Raw genomic sequence first — 22,061 nt, forward strand, 5'->3', positions numbered from 1 at the left:
GGAAATGGGTCGCCACAACACATTGGTTTTCTGATCATTTCAGAAAGTTTATTCATTTTTCACTAGTTTTCTCTTTTTGCCTTTGATTCTTCACATTCATGGGTATTAGGTGTCCTTTGTTACATCAAACAATGGTTATTCTTAATGGAAACAGAAAGTATGCAGCAGGTTATGTAGGAGACAGAAAAGCTAACTCTGTCTTATGCCTTCACAGCTGTATTACCTGCAATGTATTTCCAATTTCTTCTGCTTTTAGTTCAGATTTCCAGTGTCAGTTGATTTTTTTTTTGCCATTCTTAATTCAACAATTAAAACATTTTCTTTATATTAGCAGTAAACTATTGAGGAGTTAGGATGGTGCATTTTATGAGTGACCTGGCAAATGGTGGGAGACAACTGAATGAAAAAGAAGATATGTGCTCGTATTTTAGTATTAGAGAATATGGAAACAAAACAGGTCAAAGTAGCTAACACAGTATACAGATTAGATATGATTTAACTTACAGTGGAAAATCTTTAAAGGATGGATGACTTAATCAGACTTATTTTACATTACAGCAAGAATAATATCAGTTATTTTGCCAGCAGATACAGTAAGACAGGACAACTAAGTGTAAGAATTTGATTAAGGGAGATATTGTAAATAATTCTCAGTTCTGAAAGCTGATTCTATTCTGCAGTGAGAAAGTTTGCTTAAATGAAGTTTGAAAATTCGTACTATGGAGTATAATAAAAAGTACAAGTACACAGATTTCCCCCAGTGCATTAGACTCAATATACATATATTCATGTGTGAAATAATTTTACTACTAAAGACTAGGTAAATGCTTCCATGATTATTAAAATCTGTAATGTAAAAGTAAATATAACCAGTTCCATGTGCTTACTGAGTTTCTTTTTTATACTTTAGAACTTCCTTCTGTTTGCCACAGATATCACCTATTATTGAACATCAACTGATTTGCCTCACAGAGTCAGCAGTCGTTAGCTGAAACATTGGGAAGAAATGACTTCAATCTTCCTTGTTTAGAACCATGTTTACCTGAAGCTCTTCTTCTTTGCAATTCACACACCTAAATTAAACACTTCAATATTTTTTAATTATTTTACTATAATTACCAATGACAGAAGGCTCATAATAAATGTGCCCATGCAGTACTGCAGACATGTAAATTTGGAATAAGAAGTGTTCTCAATGAATAAAGAGATCTCCATTTTTTGCATTAAAAATAAAAAATGATTCTGATTTTAGAAGTATGTTATGCTTTCATTGGTTTCAATTGTTTCACTAAACTGAATGCAATGTCCAACACACTCTGTGGATTTTTGATGGATCCATAACTACATGTTTCCAGATAAACATTTGTCATTGCATTTATAACCATCACTCTCTTTGTCAGCACTTATGAATGCTTTTGCGATCACTTTTGCTGTTTTTAGTAGATTAATACAAGACTCTCTCTTCTGGTAAAGCAACAATGATCACTTCTGGCTTCTATGTTTATTCAACAACCTCTACAGAGAATCTTTAACATCAATGAGCAGTTCAAGCAGCAGAGAGGCTCTTTAACCAACTAAATGAAAGCAGTTTTACTGAGCTATAGAGAGTGTAAAATAGTAGAAATCTAAGTAGTAGGAATTAACTTTTAAATCATCATAAAGAACAAAGATATGATTAAGAGAAAGAAAAAATATTCAAATTACATTTTTAGTTTATACCATTAGAATTATAGAGTACACAAACAGCCTCATGACCATGCTGACCATCAAGTTCCCATCTATACTAATTCCAGTTCTACCTGGTCTGTAAACTTCGGTGCCTTGGCAATTGAATTGTTCATCCAGATACCTTTCAGGTGTTGTGAGAGCACTTGCCTCCACCACCTTCACAAGCAGTGCTTTCCAGATTACAGCACCATCAGGGTGAAAACAAAAATCACCTTATACCTGTGTCTTCATTGTCCCATTATAGGGAATAGTCTCTAACTATCCACCCCATTTATCCCTTTACAAACCTGTATGCTTGTATCAGCATACTATTACTCCCCCCCCCCCCACCTACCAACACACACACACACACAAACTCAATGTGTCTTATTCCACTCATTTTCAGGAATGGCTGAAACTGTTCCACCATGATCTGTGGTCCATTGTCACTGACTAAATGCTCTGGAACACCAGTCTTTGAGAAGAGGCTTCTCAACACATCTGCAGTGTGTAAGGCTCTAGAGGAGGCCACTTCCGACCACTTTGTAGCTGCATCCACTACTAAGAAATCGGTGCCCGTGAATGATCTGGCAAAATCCACATGAATCCTGTGCCAAGGCAATGCAGGCCATTTCCAGGAATGAAGTGGTGCTGCTCTTGGCATCTTCTGGACATGTGGCATTCCGCACAGTGCATGGCAAGCTACTCGACCTGCTGATCTATCCCAGGCCACCAGGCAAAGCTTTACACCAACACTTTCATTTAAACCACTCCTAGATGACTGGCATATAGCTCCTCCAACACTTTAGCTCTCAGCTTGGATGGTAGAACAATTTTCAATCTCCACATAAGGCAACCTCCATCTAGGGCAAATATGTCCCAGCGCTGGAAAAAATGGGGAAACTGATGTTTCTGCTGCACATTCCAGCTCCTTTGGGGTTGCTAAGTAGACCTGAGAGAGTGTGGCATCTCTTCTGGTTTCCCTCTGTTTCATCATTCAATTTGTGTTAGAGAGAATATATCAAAAGGAGTGTCCTCTTTTGTAAATGTTTCTAGTGTTTCCTTTTCCAAGGGCAAACAGGATAAACTGTTAGTAGTTCCATAACTCGGTGTCCTCTTGAATTCAATCTTGCAATTGCATCCTCTAAGAAACAGAGCCCATCTCCACACTTGTGCTCCTCCTGTTAGTGGAACACCTTCTGTGGATTGAAAATGGGCAGATTGAAAGTGGTTGATGATCAGTAATGAGGGTAAACTCTCTCCCATACAGGTACTGGTTAAAACATTTTACACCCCAAACTTGACTCAAGGTCTCTCTGTCAATCTGTGTGCATTTTTGCTCTACAGCATTAAGGAAACATGATGCAGAATCTATGAAGCGTTCACTTCCGTCACTCATAACATGAGACATAACTACCTGGACTGCCTTGTAACACCTGGTCCATAGCTTTCTGCTAGAGTGCAGGTGCAGATGCTACTCTAAAAATAAACCTATTATAGCAATAAAACTCTTCATAAGTGCTTCTGCTGAGAAACACTTTGGACTCTTCTTCCAATACATCTATATATAGACCTCAGCTAAGTCCAGTTTGCTTAAGTGCTTTCCTCCAGAAAGGTTTGCAAAGATATCCCCTATCCTGGGCAGAGGGTATTGATCTACTTTCAGTACCGTGTTGATGGTGACTTCATAATCACCACAGATCCTGACAGGCCTATCCTCTTGCCTAATGAGACCACTGGCGTTGCTCATGGACTTCACTCAACCTTGGAAAGATTTCCTTCAGCCTCCATTCACTTTAGCTCACTGGCTACTTTATCACAAATGGTATAAGGAATCAGGTGGTTTTTGTAAAACTTGGGTGTTGCATTTTTATTTAACACAATTTTACCCTTGATATGTTTCAGTTTTCCATGCTTGAACACTGCTATGGCATCATCCAGTACTTTCCTTAATTTGCTTTCAGCTGACGCTATTGCAGATGATGTGGCATGAAAATTGTGGCTGGACCTCCAATCAAGTTGTAGTTGACTCAGCTAATTACATCCCCACAATGCTGGTTGCCCTGCTTGTACCATATACAAGCCCAATGTGGCTTTTTGGTTGTTTTATTTCACTGTTACGAATGTCATTCCCACAGGAGTTATCAGTTTTTAGTTGGATGTTCGCAGTCTTCAATTTAGTATCTTTGAAATGTTCAAACTCATTTGGTGGAATGACTGAAACAGCCGAGCCAGTGTCCAATTCCATTATAATTAATTTGCTGTTCACTTCTGGTGTAAGCCATATTCCTTTTCACAGTAAATCTCAAGTCTACACAGTCTTGCGTCACTCTCATCATTATCAGATTTTCCTTCAACAGCATGGGGATTAGTGCTCTTTTTGAAACAGCAATTTGACTTTTTTTTCTTTTTCTCTTCTCTGTGCAGGCCGTTTTTATTTTGTTTGCCCGACATACTCCTTGTATGCATTCTACTTTGTTGCACTTTCTACAAGTTTCCCGTTTAAATATTCATTGCCTGGTGTAAGTGAGCCCTTGCCACAACAGCAACACAATTTATTCATTCAAGGTGGCCTCCGTCTCAACACTGCAAGTTTGTTCACGCTCACTTTCATTTCTGACTGCAACTCAGTTGCGTGTCTGCTGTTTCCATTGATACAGCAATTGCAATTGGGCTTTTAAATGTAAGCTGTGCTTTAGTCAGGAGCCTTTTTTACATGCTTTCTTGTAAGATTCCACAAACTAAATGGTCTTGTTAGTATATTATTAAGCCCATCATTGAAGTGACAATGCTCAGACAATCTCTTCAATTCAGCCATGTCTGCTGAAATTCACTCCCTGTCCTTTTAATTCCGTTTATGAACCCTAAAGTATTCTGCAGCCAACAACTGCTTTAGTTCTAAATGTTCCTGCATCACTTTCACAATATCACCAAAGCTCTTTTCTGCTGCTTTGGTAAGAGCAGTTAAACTTTGAAGCAAACTGCATGCATTAATAATCAAACATTCAGCAAAATTGGTACTTATTTCTCATTGGCTATTTCATTTGCTTCAAAATACTGTTCAATTAGCTTAATAATCATAAGCCGGTTACCCTTTGAACAATCGAATGCTATCGTTCCGATGAAGCCAGCTATTTCTGATTTTTTTATGATTATTATCTCCCTGTATTCACTGTTTATGAACATCAGAATTCTTCCATTTTTTGCCTTTTTAAAAAAAACTTTATCTTCTGTACACATGCTGCAGTGCACTGTTTTCTTACTCGCTGTTCCTCACTGCACTTCAACAGGTCAGCAGTCACCTCAGCTTTGTTTTAAAAATACCTCGTCACTACCACTCTGCTTTGTAACTTCAAAACGTTAAAGTAATTCAAAGGAAGATACGGGAGTCTAAAATGTGAGCCTAACTTGGTTCTTTACTCTAAGCGAGGTGCACACGTATCATGTGGTCACGTGATGATGTATGCAATTCATATATTTATACATATAACCCGTGATGCATTATTGAAATGAACAAGAATGCTTCATTTAACAATATATTTAAAAGATTACTCAAATATTATTGAAATATTAAATACATAGGAGTATGAATGGGATAGAGAGGAGGCTGATGTCAGTGAAGCTCTTATCACAAGTCAGGTGATTTTATTCTATAGATTGCAAAGGTACCATCAGTCTTTTCCTTCTTGCATTGCCTGCTGGTCCATTGCAACTTAGTTATCATTTTTTTGTTCTTCTTCGTTTAGCTTTACGTTTACATTCAGTCTCTATTGTAACTCAATCTCAGAGTATTTCAGTCTGAGTTTTATCAGTCTCAGAGTATTTTGCTCCGGGTGTCGGATGTGGGAACCCTGGGAATCCTTCAGTCTCCCAGATGGCCACATCTGCACCAGATGCACTGAGATGCAGCTCCTGAGAGACCCTGTTAGGGATCTGGAGCTGTGGCTTGATGATCTACAGCTTATTAGGGAGAGTGAACAGGAGATAGAGAGGAGCTACAGGGAGTTAGTCACCTCGAGGCTGCTGGAGTTAGGTAAGTGGATGATGGTCAGGGAAACGAGGGAAAGAGCTCAGATAGTAGAGAGCACCCCTGTGGCCATCCCCCTCAGAAATCATTATCTTGTTTTGGATGCGGTTGAGGGGGATGATCTGACAGAGGACGACCACAGCAATTGGATCTTTGGCACTGAGCCTGGTTCTGTGGAACAGAAGGGAAAGAGGAAGATGAGGAATGCAGTAGTGAGGGGAACAGACAGGAGGTTCTATCAGCCTGATAGAGATACCCGCATAGTACATTGCCTCCCAGGTGCCAGGTATGGGAAGGCTCGGATCGGGTGCAGAGTATTCTGAAAGGAGAAGGTGAACAGCCAGAAATCTTGGTACATGTTGGTACCAATGACATAGGTAGAAAAAGGGAAGAGGTCCTGAAGAGAGAATTCGGGCAGTTTGGTAGGAAGCTGAAAGGCAGGACCTCTAGGATAGTAATCTCAGGATTGCTACCTGTGCCATGTGCTGGTAATTGCAAGAATAGCATTATCAGGCATATTACTGAGTGGCTGAGAGACTGATATAGGGGGCAGGACTTCAAATTCCTGGATCACTGGGGGCTCTTTCAGGGGGGAGTTACAACCTGTACAAAAAGGACGGGTTACACCTAAACCGAAAGGGATCCGATATCCTAGCGGGCACATTTAATAGAACTGTTAGGGAGGGTTTGGCAGTGGTATGGGAACCGGAGTGATAGGGCTGAGGAAGAAAACAGAAATAAATCAAAGATAGCGTGCAACAGAGATGATAGAAAGAACAGGCAGGAGATGAGGCTTAATCAAAGCCAGCGGCAGGAGTTACAGGGCAATAGAGGTGTGGTAGAGTTAAGTCAGAAAGCAACAAATACTGGATAGAGGGTGTTGTATATGAATGCACACAGCATAAGGAATAAAATGGATGATCTTGAAATTCAGCTACAGATTGGCAAATATGATGTTGTGGCCATCTCTAAAAGTTAGCTAAAGGATGGCTGCCATTGGGAGCTGAACGTCCAAGGATATATGGTATATCGGAAAGATAGGCTAGTAGGCAGAGGGGGTGCTGTGGCTCTGTGTGTTAGAAATAATATTAAATCATCAGAAAGAGATGGCATAGATTGAGTTAGGAAATGACAAGGGTAAAAGGAACCTTATGGTCTTATTGCCAATAAGGGTATAGCAACATTACATCATAAGTTCTGGTTAGGTGTTCATTATTTCATTGTCTTCTCAATGGTAACTCCTGGTTTCAAAATCTGCAGATCTTACTGAGGGAACAATAAGATCCCTCTGCACAGAGTAGTGGAAGATGGTGACTTAATTGCGCTTGCAAAGAAATTCTAAATGGTTTTCCCCTATGAAACAACAATAAGATCCTTTTCATACATACAAAATGAACTTGGAAACACAGGAGATTGCAAATGCTGGAATCTGCAGCAACAAAGAACCTGCTGGAGGAAATCAACAAGTCAAGGAGCATCTGTAGGGGGGTGGAGAGATTGTTGATGTTCTGACTTGAAACCTTACATCAGGACAAGGAGTGGACAGGAAAGATGGGCAGTATAAAGTAAATAGGGGGATAAATAAAATAGGAGCCAGTAGGGGATTGCTCAAAAATTTCTATCCCCCCCCCACCCTCAGATGTTAATCGAGCTACTGTGTTCCTCCAAAAGTTTGTTTGTTGATACAAACTTAATTTATTTTCTCCCCATGCTCGAACAAAGTTGACAAAAGTTGTTCATCACAAGACACCCTTCAGCCTGAGATGTGTTACCACCCTGAAACATTCCAGAATTTGTAACTTTGGAGAAAAGAAATACTGATCAGCTTTCAGGGATTATCCTGAGTTTCCAATGCCTGTCACTCCAATGAAAGCTCAATGAACAGCTTCTCAACTTCCCATTAAACACTTAATAGATCTTGGGATTCAATGATGAATTCAATCATCTCAGAAAACTGTTATTTCATAACATTGCATTTGCCTTCCTTACTACTGTCTCAACCTGCAAGTTAACGTTTAGGGAATCCTGGACTAGGACTTTTTATACCTCCAATTTCTGAGTTCACTCCCAGTTTAAAAAATAGTCTACACCTTTATTCCTTCTATTAAAGTGCATAACAAGCTCAGTTATAATTGATACCTGTACCCAGATGGAACTGCTAAGGAGGTGCTACTGTTGCCATGAGGCCTGCTGGCCAGCTGCTCTCTCATGCCTCTGTAGTTAGCTTTATTCAACTGTAATTCCAAGATATCCAACTTTAGCTTCTCCCTCTCAAATTCAAGGGTGAATTCTATCATATTATGATCACTGCCTCATAAGAGATCTTTTTTCTTAAGCTCCCTAATCAAATCTGCATCATTACATAACACCTAGTGCAGACCTGTCTAGACCACAAGCTGCTCGAAAAAGCCATCTCATAGACATTCTACAAATTTTTTCTCTTGGTATTCAGCACCTACCTGAATTTACCAATTCACCCATGACCATTGTAACATCGCTCTTTTTACATGCATTTTCTACCCCACATGCTGGCTACTGTTCAGATGCCTGCATATAACTCCCACCATTTTCAACTTCTCACTGCTAAGGGCAGAAGTTCCCACTTGCTTCAGAAGGGCACAATTATACCAGTGCCAAAGAAGAATAATGCCTTAACGACTATCGCCCGGTAGCATTCTCATTGACAGTGATGAAATGCTTTGAAAGGTTGGTTATGACTAGACTGAACTCCTGCCTCAGCAAGGACCTGGACCCATTGCAATTTGCCTAACATCACAATAGGTCAACAGCAGATGCAATCTCCATGGCTCTTCACATGGCTTGGGATTACCTAGACAACACAAACACCTACATCAGGATGTTGTTCATCAAATATAGCTCAGCATTTAATACTATCATTCCCAGTCCTGATAGAGAAGTTGCAGAACCTGAGTCTCTGTACCTCCCTCTGTAATTGGATCCTCAGCTTCCCAACCAGAAGACCACAGTCTGTGCAGATTGGTGATAACATATCCTCTTCAATGATGATCAACACTGGCGCACCTCAGGGGTGTGTGCTTAGCCCACTGCTTTACTCGCTGTATACACATGGCTGTGTGGCTAGGCATAGCTCAAATACCATCTACAAATTTGCTGACGATACAACCATTGTTGGTAGAATCTCAGGTGGTAACGAGAGGGCATACAGGAGTGAGATATGCCAATTAGTGGAATGGTGCCACAGCAACAACCTGGCACTCAACATCAGTAAGACAAGAGAGCTGATTGTGGACTTCAGGAAGGATCAGAAGTGGAGAGAGCGAGCAGCTTCAAGTTCCTGGGTGTCAAGATCTCTGAGGATCTAACTTGGTCCCAACATATTAATGTAATCATAAAGAAGGCAAGGCAGCAGCTATACTTTATTAGGAGTTTGAAGCGATTTGGCATGTCAACAAATATACTCTAAAACTTCTATAGATGTAATGTGGAGAGCATTCTGACAGGCTGCTAGTATGGAGGGGCTTCTGAACAGGACACAGGAGCAAAAAGAGCTGCAGAAGGTTGAAAATCTAGTTAGCTCCATCTTGGGCACTAGCCTACAAAGTCTTCAGGACATCTTTAGGGAGCGGTGTCTCAGAAAAGCAGTGTCCATTATTAAAGATCTCCAGCACCCAGGGCATATCCCTTTCTCACTGTTACCATCAGGTAGGAGATACTACAGAAGCCTGAAGGCACACACTCAGCGATTCAGGAACAGCTTCTTCCCCTCTGCCATCCGATTCCTAAATGAATATTGAAGTTTTGGACACTACCTCACTTTTTTAATATACAGTATTTCTGTTTTTGTACATTTTAATAATCTAAATATACATAATTGATTTACTTATTTATTATTATGTTTTATTTTATTTATTATTTTTTCTCTCACTGCTGGATTATGTATTGCATTGAACTGCTGCTGCTAAGTTAATAAATTTCACATTGTATGCTGGTGATAATAAACCTGATTCTGATTCTGGTTGTTTTACCCTGACAGTTTCTTAACTCTACATCTTCTTATCCTATGTCACTTCTTCCTAAGGAATTGATTTCATTGTTTATCAATAAAGCCACCCACCTCCCTGATCTCTCAATATAATGTGTATCCTTGGATGTTAAGCTCCCTTTTGTGCTCTTCTTTCAACCACCACTCAGTGATGCCCAAAACGTCATCCCTGCCAATTTCTAATTGTGCTACAAGACAATCTCCATTATTTTGCATATTGTGTGCATTCAAATATAACACCTCCAGTCCTGTATTCAGCAGCATTTAGGAAGCATCCTGTGCTTTTGGTACACATACAAACCAAAACTTTAAAAGAAGTTTCAACTTCCTAAGCGTCAACACCTTACAGAAACCAACAAGTTAATGAAATCACAAAGAAAGCATGCCAGTTGCTGTTCTTCATTAGGAACCAGAGTAGGTTTGGTATGTCACTTAAAGACTAGCAAATTTCTACAAATGTACCAAGGAGAACTTTCAAAGCCCGGTATGGAGACGCCAATGCACCAGATCTAATGAGACCACAAGGTGTTGCAGACTCATTTCTCTCCACCAACGAGAACACCTTAAAAAGGTGGTGCCAAAAGGCGGCAGCATTCAGCATTAAACACCTTCACCATCAAAAGCACTCAATGTTTTAGGAACAACTTCTTCCACTCGGCTATCAGATTTCTGTATAGTCCGTTAACCCGTGAACAGTACCTCACTATCTCTTTCGGCACTATTTATTATTTTAATTTATAGTCAAATTATATCTTTGCATTATACTACTTCTGCAAAACATCAAAAATGTTATGTAAGTCAGAGATAATAAAACCTGATTCTGCAATCCCGCCCCGTCAATAGGTATGTCCCGCAGCGTCGACTATTTATTTCCCTCTACAAATGTTGCCTGACCTGCTGAATTCCTCCTGCAGTTTATGTGTGTTGCTTAAAATCTCCAGTATCTGCAGCACATCTAGTGTCTGACGGGTCACCGATATAGACATGGCAGTACGCCAGAGTTGCGTGCACTAGCGGAACGGGAGAGCGGGAAGACGGTCTTCCTTTACAAAGATGGCGGCAAGAAGGATAACGACGCACCTTGTCAAATTCACGTCCCAATCACAAGATCTCGCGATGGCACGACGCGTTTGCCGAGGGAGGCGCTAGCTGTTGCCATGAGGCCTGTTGAGGCTGTAAGCCGGTTGTTCCATTCTAGCCCCGCGGCTTTGAGGGGCAGTTTGAGATGGGCACCCCGAATTTTGGCGGCCAAGCCCGCCACTGCGATCCGAGGCCGACCGCCTCCAGGCGTTGTTCCGTTGGCCAGGCTATCAGATGGGCCTGGTCTCCGGGAGTTCCTTCGGTCGTCGGCCGGGAGTGGGGCAACGGTGACAGTAAAATGTCCTGAAGAAGAGTCGCCGCCCCCCTACCTGAACGGGGAGCCGGAGCCCGCTGGCGGTAGAACCGGTGAGTGCCCTTGCTCCTGCCTCATAATTAACCTACCGGCTGTCCACATCGCCGCCCACACCCACTTCAAAGTAGAATTCACTTTCAAACCTCTTTGTATCCTCGATATTCATTAAAACACCTGGTCAAATTCAAATTACAACTTTTGTTTCTTTTACTTTGATTGCCGAGACCAATCATAGATATAATTTGTGTCGAGTGTTTTCTGTATGTTTTGAAGAATCAAATTGGGAAGGTACTGAATAGATTAGAACAAGCTTGTGTCCTTACAGAGACCAACCAGAGTGACTGAGCTACTTGAATACAGTTTTGTATTTAAGGCGAACAAGTCAACTGCAAATCAAACCATGAATTAAGACCAGCATCTGCTAGCCACTTTACGTCTTGTACATGTGGTGAAACATGTATAAACCAGATTTCTTCCATCCCTAGAGGTTGGAAGAATGCTCCTTATAACTCAGTGACACTTGTCAAAGGGATGATACCTGATTCTGGTTTTGATCCTTGACTCTAACATTTGATTCGTTTTATTGTTATTTTCAGTTTACTTTGAAACCTATGGGTGTCAAATGAATGTAAGCGACACAGAAATTGCTTGGTCTATCCTCCAGAAAAATGGCTATAAGAAAGTCAACAGCTGTGCAGAGGTAATCAGGATTGTCATAAATTCATTATTAATTATCATTACTAACTATAGCTATTATTTGCATATATAGAACGTTATAGTTTATTTATTTTTGAAAGTAAAGTGCTAAGATTAACTGTAATGTTAAAATAAGCGGTCATTGTTTGGTGTGGGTTAGATGAGAACAATGACTGAAGTTAACTGTTAACAATAAGGTCAGTGACTGCCTTCTTTGCATCAGATTGTCAGACCAGAGTTTAATTTTGCATTTACTCTTTTTTCTTAAATCTGAAAATGCTGGTAAATATCAGAAAACAAACACTCAGAGCTTCCTCGGCTTAATTTTATTAGCTGGACATAACATTTCAAGGTAGTCACCATTTTCTGTAACAACTGTCTTCTCACCATGGTTAATCCAGTAGAAGGAACGCTGCATTATTTCTCACAGTTCTCAGATCATTCTTGTTTATTAACCTGGATGAGACTCGCAATAATCTGCCTGCCAGCTTTCCTGCTTCCATACTCCTTAAGATAAAATTTAACTGCCATGTTATCTCCTATATTGTCAGCAGTGCAAAGCATTCCCCGAGCGGTTGTAGGCTATTGCTGCTAATATAATCAAATGTTAATATCCCCTTAGCTTTACCACAATCCTATTCTTTGGTTTGAACATGTCTGCATACTGCAGCTTTCTAAAATCCCCTCTTGATACACCTTTGTGCCTCTTTCTCCAAGTTTCTTATCTATCTTGCTGCTCAATAATAATAAGTCATGCAAGTCCTTTTTGTGGTTTTGAAAACAAAAAAATTCAAAATTGCATGGTATTCACATTAACATCTTTTATGTTTAGTAAATGTGTATGTGTCCTCTAATATACTTTCAATTTGTTTTTGTTTGTAACTATACAGACTAGAAAAATGTATACAGGACTTATTTTAGTATTACAGCATGTGGCAAAATAAAACTTGGATGGGCTTTATACTCAACAACATGTTTCTGCATGAATCAGTCGTGCAATGCATTATAGAACTGCTAATAATGCACAGTTATTAACAGGTTCAAAAATGTACTTGCTCTTTGGAAAGCCCTCTAAATTATTCCTGATGAAGGGTCTCGGCCCAAAACGTTGGCTACTCTTTTCTTACGGATGCTGCCTGACCTGCTGAGTTCTTCCAGCATTGTGTACATATTCCTTGATCCACAGCATCTGCAGTTGTATTTTTGTGTCTAAATTATTGTCATGTGTTGCAGCATGACTTCAGTTTGAGCAGCTTTGCAGCTACAGGAGACTGTCGTACAATGTTCCCTCTAATTTGTAATGACCAGTGTACGCAAAAATCTTGTGCTGTACAATTTTTTGACCAATGAAGATGATGTGGGCATGAATAATTTCTTCAATAAAAACAGTATAAATAAGCCAGTTCTAAAATCTGCAGACAAATCATCACACATTCATCTTTGTCAACACTGTCTGTATCAGAAACCAGAAGAGGAAATGTAATTATGTATGATCATGAAATATACCTAACCTGCCAACAAAGCAGGGGGTGACAACCTTTTGTGTGCAATTTAAATACCTTTGTGCTCTAGTAGCAAAAGATGTATACATGCGCAAACCTTAAGAGGGAACATTTCTGCCACGGCACTTATCAGCATGAAGACAATAAAAGTCTCACAAACAACAGCTTGTTTTATATATTAACAAGCTAGGAGTGTGAAAACTGTCTGGCCATTCACTACATAATTACTTGGGATTTTTAATCATAGTAATCCAATGAATTTTTAAAAAATAATCTGATACGTATTTCTTTTATTGCAGGCTGATGTGATTTTACTTGTAACTTGTTCAATCAGGTATATTTTCACATTTTTTTGTTTATACAGTCAGTTTTTGTAACTAGTTTATTAATTGTTATCTGTGCTTCTTCAAATGAAATCTAGGATACATTTTATAAGTGATGGAGCCTATCACACACACCAAGCCTCCCACTGCTGATTTTTACTTGAAAGTTAAAATGTCTACCAGTGTGCACTTCTTAATTTAATTGAATATATGCCTTAAATAAGATCAGTGGTACCTTTATTAACTACTACCTACATGTAGGACAATAACTTTCAGACAAGTATAGGGACTGCAACTTTAGAAAGATAATTTGTAAATGCATCATAAGACTTTTACTTTTGCAGAGAGAAGGCAGAACAGACCATCTGGAACAGGCTGAAACAGCTTACTGCACTGAAATCCAAGCGAGCAAAATCTCGAGTTCCACTTAAAATAGGAATCTTAGGTAGGATGATGTCTGTATTGTGATTATTACAAAACTAAAGTATTTGGCAAACAATCCATCTATCTCATAATATACCTTTCTGAAAGTTGAGTCTTAACTGATCAAACTTCAAAAGGGAAATTTGGCTTAGAGAAATGAATTGTTATTCCTCTATGGAAAGGCACATTTAAAGGTGATCTACTTAAAGCCAATGTGACACTTACCAAAAGGGCTACAGTGAATGTTGAAGGAAGGAGAAGTAATCCAGTGATAATGGTTCATATCCACAAAGAATGTTGGTGGTGTGGTGGGTAATGTAGAAGGTTGTTGTAGGTTAAAACGGGACATTGATAGGATACAGAACTGGGCAGAGACATGGCAGATGGAGTTTAATCTGGAAAAGTGTGAAGTGATTCAATTCGGAAAGTCAAATTTGAAGTCAGAATTCGGTCAATTGTAAGATTCTTAACATTGTGGAGGGACAGAGGGATCTTGGGGTCCACATTCAGAGATCCCTCAAAGTTGCAACATAAGTTCATTAAGGTGGTTAAGAGAGCATATGGTGTGTTGTCCTTCATTAATTGGATTGAGTTTGAGAGCTGTGAGGGAATGTTCCTGCTCTACAAAACTCTGGTGTTGCCACACTTGGAGTATAATGTTCAGATCTGGTCGCCTCATTATAGGAAGGATGTGCAAGCTTTAGAGAAGATGCAGAAGAGATTTACTGGGATTTCCTGTATTAGAATATATGATCTTATGATGACCAAGCTAAGGCTTTTCTCTTTGGAGAGAGGGAAGATGAAAAGTGAGTTGATAGAGATATACAGAATAAAATAATGGGCATAGATCAAGTGGACAGTCAAGAGACTTTTTCCAGGGTGGAAATGGCTAATGCAAGGGTGTCTAACTTTAAGGTGTTGGGGAACATGTATAAAGGGATGTCAGAGGTAGATTTTTTTTTTACACAAAAGAATGGTAGGTGCATGGAGCACACTGCCGGGGTGGTGGTAGAGGCAGATACACGAGGGATGTTTAAGAGAGTCTTAGATGGGTACATGGATGAAAGAAAAATGGAGGGCCATTTGAGAAGGAAGGGTTAGGTTGATCTTGGAGTAGGGTTAAATAGTCGGCACATCATTGAGAGCTGAAGGGCCAATACTGTGCTATGCTGTACTGTTCTATATGTGAAAGATACATAGATAACATCATATCATGTCTAAATGTGAGAAATTCTGCAGATCCTGGAAATCCAAAGCAATATGCACAAAATGCAGGTCAAGCACCATCTTTGGAAATGAATAAACAGTCGACATTTCGGACCAAGACCCTTTTTCAGGACTGGAAAGGAAGGGGGAAGTTGACAGAATAAAAATGTGGGGAAAGGGGAAGGAGGATAGCTAAAAGGAGATGGGTGAAGCCAGGTGGTTGTCTTCACAGTTAAACAATTAAAGCAATGTATTTCTATTGTCAAGCAGTCTAGTACAAGCAACTAACAGTGTTAATGGTTTATGATAGGTTGCATGGCTGAGAGACTGAAAGAGGAAATCCTGGAAAAAGAAAAGCTTGTTGATGTTCTTGCTGGGCCAGATTCATACCGTGATCTTCCCAGACTTCTAACAGTCGCTGAAACAGGTCAAAAGGGTGTGAATGTTTTATTGTCACTGGATGAGACCTATGCAGATGTCATGCCGGTTCACATCAATTCCCAGACAAAAACTGCATTTATGTATGTGTGATCTTAATTTATTAAGTTAAATTCAATGAGAAAAAAAGAACTGACTGGAATGATAAAGTTGGTTGTGACAATTGAAGGCTAATCAGTTCAGCTGCTAGGCTTTTGCAAGAGTGTGCCAGGGCAGTCTCCTCCACCTAGCCATCTATGTCATTAGTGAAGTGCTTCAGTGATCTTCACTTCATTAGAAATGGAAATATTGCCTGATAATTGCTCAGTGTTTAATTCACATATCACATAATGATCTTGATCATCATCCAGAAGTTTAGGGTATCATTTATCACCAAATCTCTGAACATACTGACAAATAGCTATTGATTAGGAACTTAATTACACGAGCCATGTAAGTGCTGTAAAATTACAAGTAGGTCAACGGCTAGATACTTCTCAAAAAATGACTCTCCTCCTGACTTCCTAAAGACTTTTTATTTCCTACACAATGAAAGTCTCACAGATTTATGAAATATTGGATGAGTGCAGCTCTATAGGTTGTTAGGCGACGCCATCCAAATCTCAGCAGCTGGCTTGATTGAAACCCTGCACCCCATCCTATCCGGGGTACAATAGTTACAGTTGCAGCATTTACAAGATACCCTGCAGAAGTTCCACTGCACTAATTCTTTCCTAGTCCACTAATCTGTGAATTTCAGTTCTATCAGCACAAAGCTGGAACTTCTGCATTTGTAAGAACTGTTTGCCCCACTGTCCTCACAGTGGCTGTAATCTTAATATCCACTTTATTAATTTAGCTGGTATTTCTAATGTCTTAATGGTTTGCATCAAGGTTGGAGTAATTTCAGCGCACATACGCTTTCTTGTATCTATTTAATGTTGTAGCTGTTTGTAGTGCAATACATGATAGAGATTCAAGTCCAAATTTATTGTCATTCTACTGTACACATGTTCCTGTGGAGCCAAGGTGCAAAACACAGTCCATATAATCACACACAGCACAAATAGCTGCATTCCAGCATATACAGTCACAAAAAAAAAGCACGAGTCCCTGAAGATTGAAGTAAAGTAGGAGTTGCATGTTTATGTAAGAGTGTAATGAGACTGTTAATTTATTATTTATTCCACAATAATTGCTTGTTAGAAGCTATCGTAGCACCGATTAAAATGGACAAGTTCTGGCTGGCTGAAAGTATTTCCCTTGTTCTAGTTCTATCATGCGGGGATGCAACAACATGTGCAGTTATTGCATTGTTCCTTTCACACGCGGGCGAGAGAGAAGCAGACCAATTTCTTCTATTTTACAAGAAGTCAAACTCCTTTCAGACCAGGTAACCCTAGTTTTGAATTTTGAGTGATAATCTTTAAATGGAAGGGAAAGTGTAAGCAGTTTAGAAAATGTCCATCAAAAGTTCAAAAAAGACTTTGAAAAAAATCTTTTTCAGCAATTTGTTGGATATTCTTTCCTAGTATTACTTTAAAATGGCTGGTTGCACAGAATCTGATGTATCTACAGGAAAACCAGCTGCAAACAATGGCTTGGTCCTAATTGATTTTGATTGCTGTCTGCCTCCTCCCCATGCTCTTCTTGGGGCTTCTGTGAACCTGCTGGCCCTATTTTGCTGATGCTTTAGCCGTCCTGCGAGACAAGGAAACTGGCATCCAGTCCTCGGGTAGTGGATCCTGTCGGCCCACTCTGAACCATTGGAGGATTTTCACAACTCACTCTTGTTAATTAACTAAGTAAATTAATTTATTGAATTAAGTTAAATAAATAAAAGAAACAAGGTTTGAGACTCATTTGAAATGTACAAGTTGTGCTGTGAGGCCCTCCATTATTGGTTGGGATCAACCATAATTGTTGCATCCCAGCTGTCTACATGATTTGCAAGCCAGGGCAATACAATGTGGAGAGCAAGCTGTTGCCAGTGTATCAGGTTCCCCCTCGCCATGCAGCTGATGAATCCAAAGGAATGGGCGAGACCGATGCATTTTAGCATAAGCAGTGTCATAGGGTTGCAAGTCAGCATTGAACTCAATGTAGGACTGCCCTAAGAGCCCAGCTCCAAATTTTTTCTTGGGGTTTACTCCCGAAGCCTTCCCCATGAATGGGTATAATCACAAGGCAGCGGAGATGTGAGATCAGTTTTCTTTCTCAATGAGCTGCCGACCATAGCTGATGAGCCCCGTCTGCTTAAAGCGACTGATTTTAAAGTGCCAATAACCCACTTTTGCCCTTTATCCTTTTAGTAGAAATGGTTCTGCCAGGCTCAGTAGCTAAGCCACACATGAAGGCCTGGAGCTGGACTTGGTTATCAGAGACTATTTGAGATGCATGCCATTGGGAACATTTGATAGGTTGTGGTCCTCATTACCACCCTTGTCTATAACAACCTTAAGGAACTTGGGTTATGCTGCAGAGGCATTAAAGTGTGTGGGTTATGCTCTGGAATAAGTTATGGCCAGCTTAAAACTGAGGGCCAAATGCAGTGGAAAGTCATCCACCTGACTTTAACAAATGGAATGAAATAAACTGGAGAACTAATTGGTATCAATCACTAAATACAAAAAAAGTATATAGCATAGATAATGCACTTTCGGTTTCGTTCGTAATAACATGCATGAAAATAATATTTCATGCCTTCATACATGTCAATTGATACAGTCTGAAATGATCAAGTGAAGAAGAAATAGTTTTTTTTATGAATTGCTGAATCTGGACATCTGCAGGAGCAGTTACGGTGTCTTGAAAAACTATTCAGGCCCTCAACTATTTTCACATTTTAGTACCTTATTTTCTAAATTTAAGATATATTGAAGTAAGATTTTTGAGCAGTGTTCATGTCAATTCAAAAGAAAAATTCCAAAACCTGTTAACAATTCACTAAACACTAAAAATCAAAATTGAGACTGAAAAGCATCTCATCCCTTTGTAATCACTAATCTTACTTTCCTCAGGTGCGTATTATATATTACCAACTCACTCAGTTTGTTGATTTAGAAAATTGGAGGATCGCCTGTTTTCAATAAATTCATAAAAATAAATACCACTCTCTGTAAGGTCCAAAAGTTTGATAGATTTTCAACACACCAAACCAAAATGAAAATAAGAACATTCAGGACAAGTAAGGGAAGTGACAATAGAGAAGCACAAATCCGGGGAAGGGTACAAAACTTTCTCAAAGGCACTGAACATACCTTGGAGCTCAGTACAGTCCATCGTAAAAAAGTGGAAAAAATATGAAACCTCAGCCACACTGCCCAGGTCAGACTGCCCCTCTAAGCTAGTCACCGGTGAAGAATGGCACTTGGAAGAGAGGCTACTTTGATGCCAACGTTCACCCTGAGTGAGCTGCAGACGTCAGTAACTGCAACTGGAGATGAAGTTCATGGTTTCATATGTATTAAGGCCTTGCACTAAAAGGGTATTTATGTAAGAATGGCAAGGAAGAAGCTCTGGCTTTTTTTTTAAAAAAAAGCATATCCTTGCCTGTAAAGATTTTGCGAAGCGTCACTTAGAAGATGCTGTAAAAATGTGGAAGAAGGTCTTGTGGTCAGATGAGACTGAAGTGGAACTTTTTGGCCTCATAGTAAGGTGCTTGTGACGTAAATCTAATTAATATTGCACATTAGCCAGGTAACACCACCACCACTAAAATATAGGGGAGGTGGCATCATGCTATGGGGATGCTCTTCAGCAGCAGGGACTAGAAATCTGGTCAGGATTGATGGGAAGATGAAAGCTGCTAGATACAGAGATCTTGGATAGAAACTGCTAACCTCTGCCAGAAAGCTTAAACAAGGGAGAAAGTTTGCCTTTCAGCAAGACAACGACCCAAAGCACACTGCCAGAGCAAACATGAACTGGCTTCAAAGGAAGAAAATTGACGTCCTTGAGGGGTTCAGTCAGAGTACTGACCTTAACCTGATCGAATATCTCTGGCAAGACTTCCAAGTTTGCTGTCCACTGCTGCTCCATCACGTTGTGCAAAGCTAATAGAGACTTACCAAAAAGACTGTTGTCTGTAATAGTTGTGCAAAGTGGCTGAACTAAGTATAATTTAATCCATGAAAGGAAATGGGATGTTTGGAAGATTAACTAAAAACAATAGAAACAAGATTTTTTAAATTTTCATGGGAAATGATGTAATCACTGTGCAGGCTGGTGATTTGGCTCTTAGTTACAACTCCAAATCTGAACCAATATTATTTTAGCCTGGGAACCCAATTACAAAATGATCTTGCTGAGATTTACTAACCTTAGAGACAGCCTCCCACATTCTGTGTGTGGAGGGTGGGGGGGGGGGGGGGAATTGAAGGGAATGTGAGGAGAATAAAACAAAAATACATTAATGTAGGATTAATGTAAATAGGTGGCAGATGATGACTAATTGGGCTGAAGGGCCTCATTCTACCCTGAATCCTTCTGAATCTGTAATTAATCTATATTGACCTGCTAAGGCTTTTCTAAGACATTAATATTAATTTAAGGGAAAAAAAAACAATAAGACTTTGCTGAAGCATGTATTGAATCTGATTAAACAATTGTGCTCTTGATTGCAGGGCGTAAAGGAGATTACACTACTGGGTCAGAATGTCAACAGTTACTGTGATACATCTGAGATTCAATTTCTCACAAGGGAACCAACACACCTGAGCCGAGGGTTTAGTACTATTTACAGGAATAAACTAGGTGGCTTGCGTTTTGCCAGCTTATTGGATCAGGTTTCAAGGATTGATCCTGAGATGAGAATCCGTTTCACATCACCTCACCCCAAGGATTTCCCAGATGAGGTATGTTTAACCACTCATTTACATTTTATAGGTAGAAATAACAATGAAGAATTCTAATGTTTGTAGTCCAGAATTATAAATGTGTCTATTATATTCCATTACAGTAATATGCTTTGCATGTGAATCATTTGTACAAACAAATCTTTAGCAGTGATGCTTGTTGAATCAGCAGAGAGGCGAAATTATAAAGATCTAAGTTAAGAAAGTAGATAAAGAACATAAGATAAATCCTAAACTTTGCTGCACGTGCAATCTCAACGTGATTTAATAAAAGCAACACACACAAAATGCTGGTGGAATGCAGCAGGCCAGGCAGCATCTATGGGAAGAAGCACTGTCAACGTTTCGGGCTGAGACATTTTGTCCTGACCAGCATTCCACCAGCATTTTGTGTGTGTTGTTTGAATTTTCAGCATCTGCGGATTTCCTCGTGTTTGTGATTTACTAAAATGTTGTTTGGACACTGTTGCCCTGTCGTGTTCTGCCTATGTTTTACTTTTGTTTGCTATTTTAGTAATTGCAAGAGGTGGAAATTCGTACTTTTTTGGTTCGATAATTATTGGTGAGCAGGCTATGATTGATTTTGTAAATGGTGATCTTTTTCCCCCTTTTTTTATGCTTCACAGGTCTTGCAACTTATCCAGGAGAGACCCAACATTTGCAAACATATCCATTTGCCAGCACAAAGTGGGAGCACAGCTATACTTAAAGCAATGAGAAGAGGGTATCCTACTTTGCATTAATTCCTCCGTTAAGCAACATTCGTATAAGTGACTAGGAAATCATATTGATGTTCTTAGATTACACACAACACAGAAACCAGTCCAACAGCCCTCTGACTCTTGAGGTGTTCATGCACAAGATAGGTAGCATTATTTTAGATGGAGTACATACTTAGAGTGTAAATGTGGTACAATGAGGCTGTTTTTCTTGGGCAGATTCTTTATGAACATGATGTGCTTCTACTCTCATGAATTCTAATGTGGCTGAAGTATGTGGAGATTGCATAAATAGAGTAGAATCAGGTTTAAGATCACTGGCATATGTTGTGAAATTTTTGTTTCGTGGCAGCATACATTGCAAAACATAAGAGAACTATAAATTGCAATAAGAAATATATATTAAAAATACATTAAATAAGTAGTGCAAAAAGAACAAAAAATAAGAAAAAAGTAAGGTAGTGTTCATGGGTTCATTGTCCATTGAGAAATCTGATGGCAGAGATGAAAAAGCTGTTACTGAAATGTTGAATGTGTCTTCAAGCTCCTGTATCTTCTCCCTGGTGGTAGCAAAGAGAAGAATGCCTGTCCTGGGTGATAGGGATAATAATGGATGCCACCTTTTGAAAGAGCCCTCAATGCTGGGGAAGCTAATGCCTATGATGCAGCTGGCTCAGTTTATAGCTTTCTGTAGCTTTTTCTGATCCTGTGCAGTGCTCTCTCCCCCCCCCCCCATCACCCAGCACGAATGGTGATATAATCAGTTAG

The 22,061-nt window shown here is 39.6% G+C and overlaps 2 protein-coding genes and 1 long non-coding RNA gene across 3 annotated transcripts in view; 2 read left to right on the forward strand and 1 right to left on the reverse strand.

Annotated features, from left to right (window-relative positions):
• Window positions 1-949, forward strand: part of LOC132399741 (bactericidal permeability-increasing protein-like) — a 58,801-nt gene extending 57,852 nt beyond the window's left edge. The window contains exon 15 of the mRNA XM_059980443.1: window positions 911-949. Within this exon, the coding sequence (XP_059836426.1) occupies window positions 911-949 (39 nt within the window). The remainder of the gene's footprint in view (window positions 1-910) is intronic.
• LOC132399742 (uncharacterized) overlaps window positions 1-10,696 on the reverse strand; it is a 128,250-nt gene extending 117,554 nt beyond the window's left edge. Inside the window, exon 1 of the long non-coding RNA XR_009514054.1 lies at window positions 10,653-10,696. This is a non-coding gene — a long non-coding RNA (uncharacterized LOC132399742). The remainder of the gene's footprint in view (window positions 1-10,652) is intronic.
• Window positions 10,697-10,809: 113 nt separating this feature from the next.
• cdk5rap1 (CDK5 regulatory subunit associated protein 1) overlaps window positions 10,810-22,061 on the forward strand; it is a 41,238-nt gene continuing 29,986 nt past the window's right edge. Inside the window, exons 1-8 of the mRNA XM_059980441.1 lie at window positions 10,810-11,204; window positions 11,748-11,851; window positions 13,649-13,683; window positions 14,017-14,117; window positions 15,612-15,822; window positions 16,991-17,111; window positions 20,344-20,574; window positions 21,201-21,298. Of these exons, the coding sequence (XP_059836424.1) occupies window positions 10,916-11,204; window positions 11,748-11,851; window positions 13,649-13,683; window positions 14,017-14,117; window positions 15,612-15,822; window positions 16,991-17,111; window positions 20,344-20,574; window positions 21,201-21,298 (1,190 nt within the window). The 5' untranslated portion in view covers window positions 10,810-10,915. The remainder of the gene's footprint in view (window positions 11,205-11,747; window positions 11,852-13,648; window positions 13,684-14,016; window positions 14,118-15,611; window positions 15,823-16,990; window positions 17,112-20,343; window positions 20,575-21,200; window positions 21,299-22,061) is intronic.

This window comes from Hypanus sabinus, chromosome 9 (assembly GCF_030144855.1).
Source record: "Hypanus sabinus isolate sHypSab1 chromosome 9, sHypSab1.hap1, whole genome shotgun sequence".
Taxonomy (NCBI): Eukaryota; Metazoa; Chordata; class Chondrichthyes; order Myliobatiformes; family Dasyatidae; genus Hypanus; species Hypanus sabinus.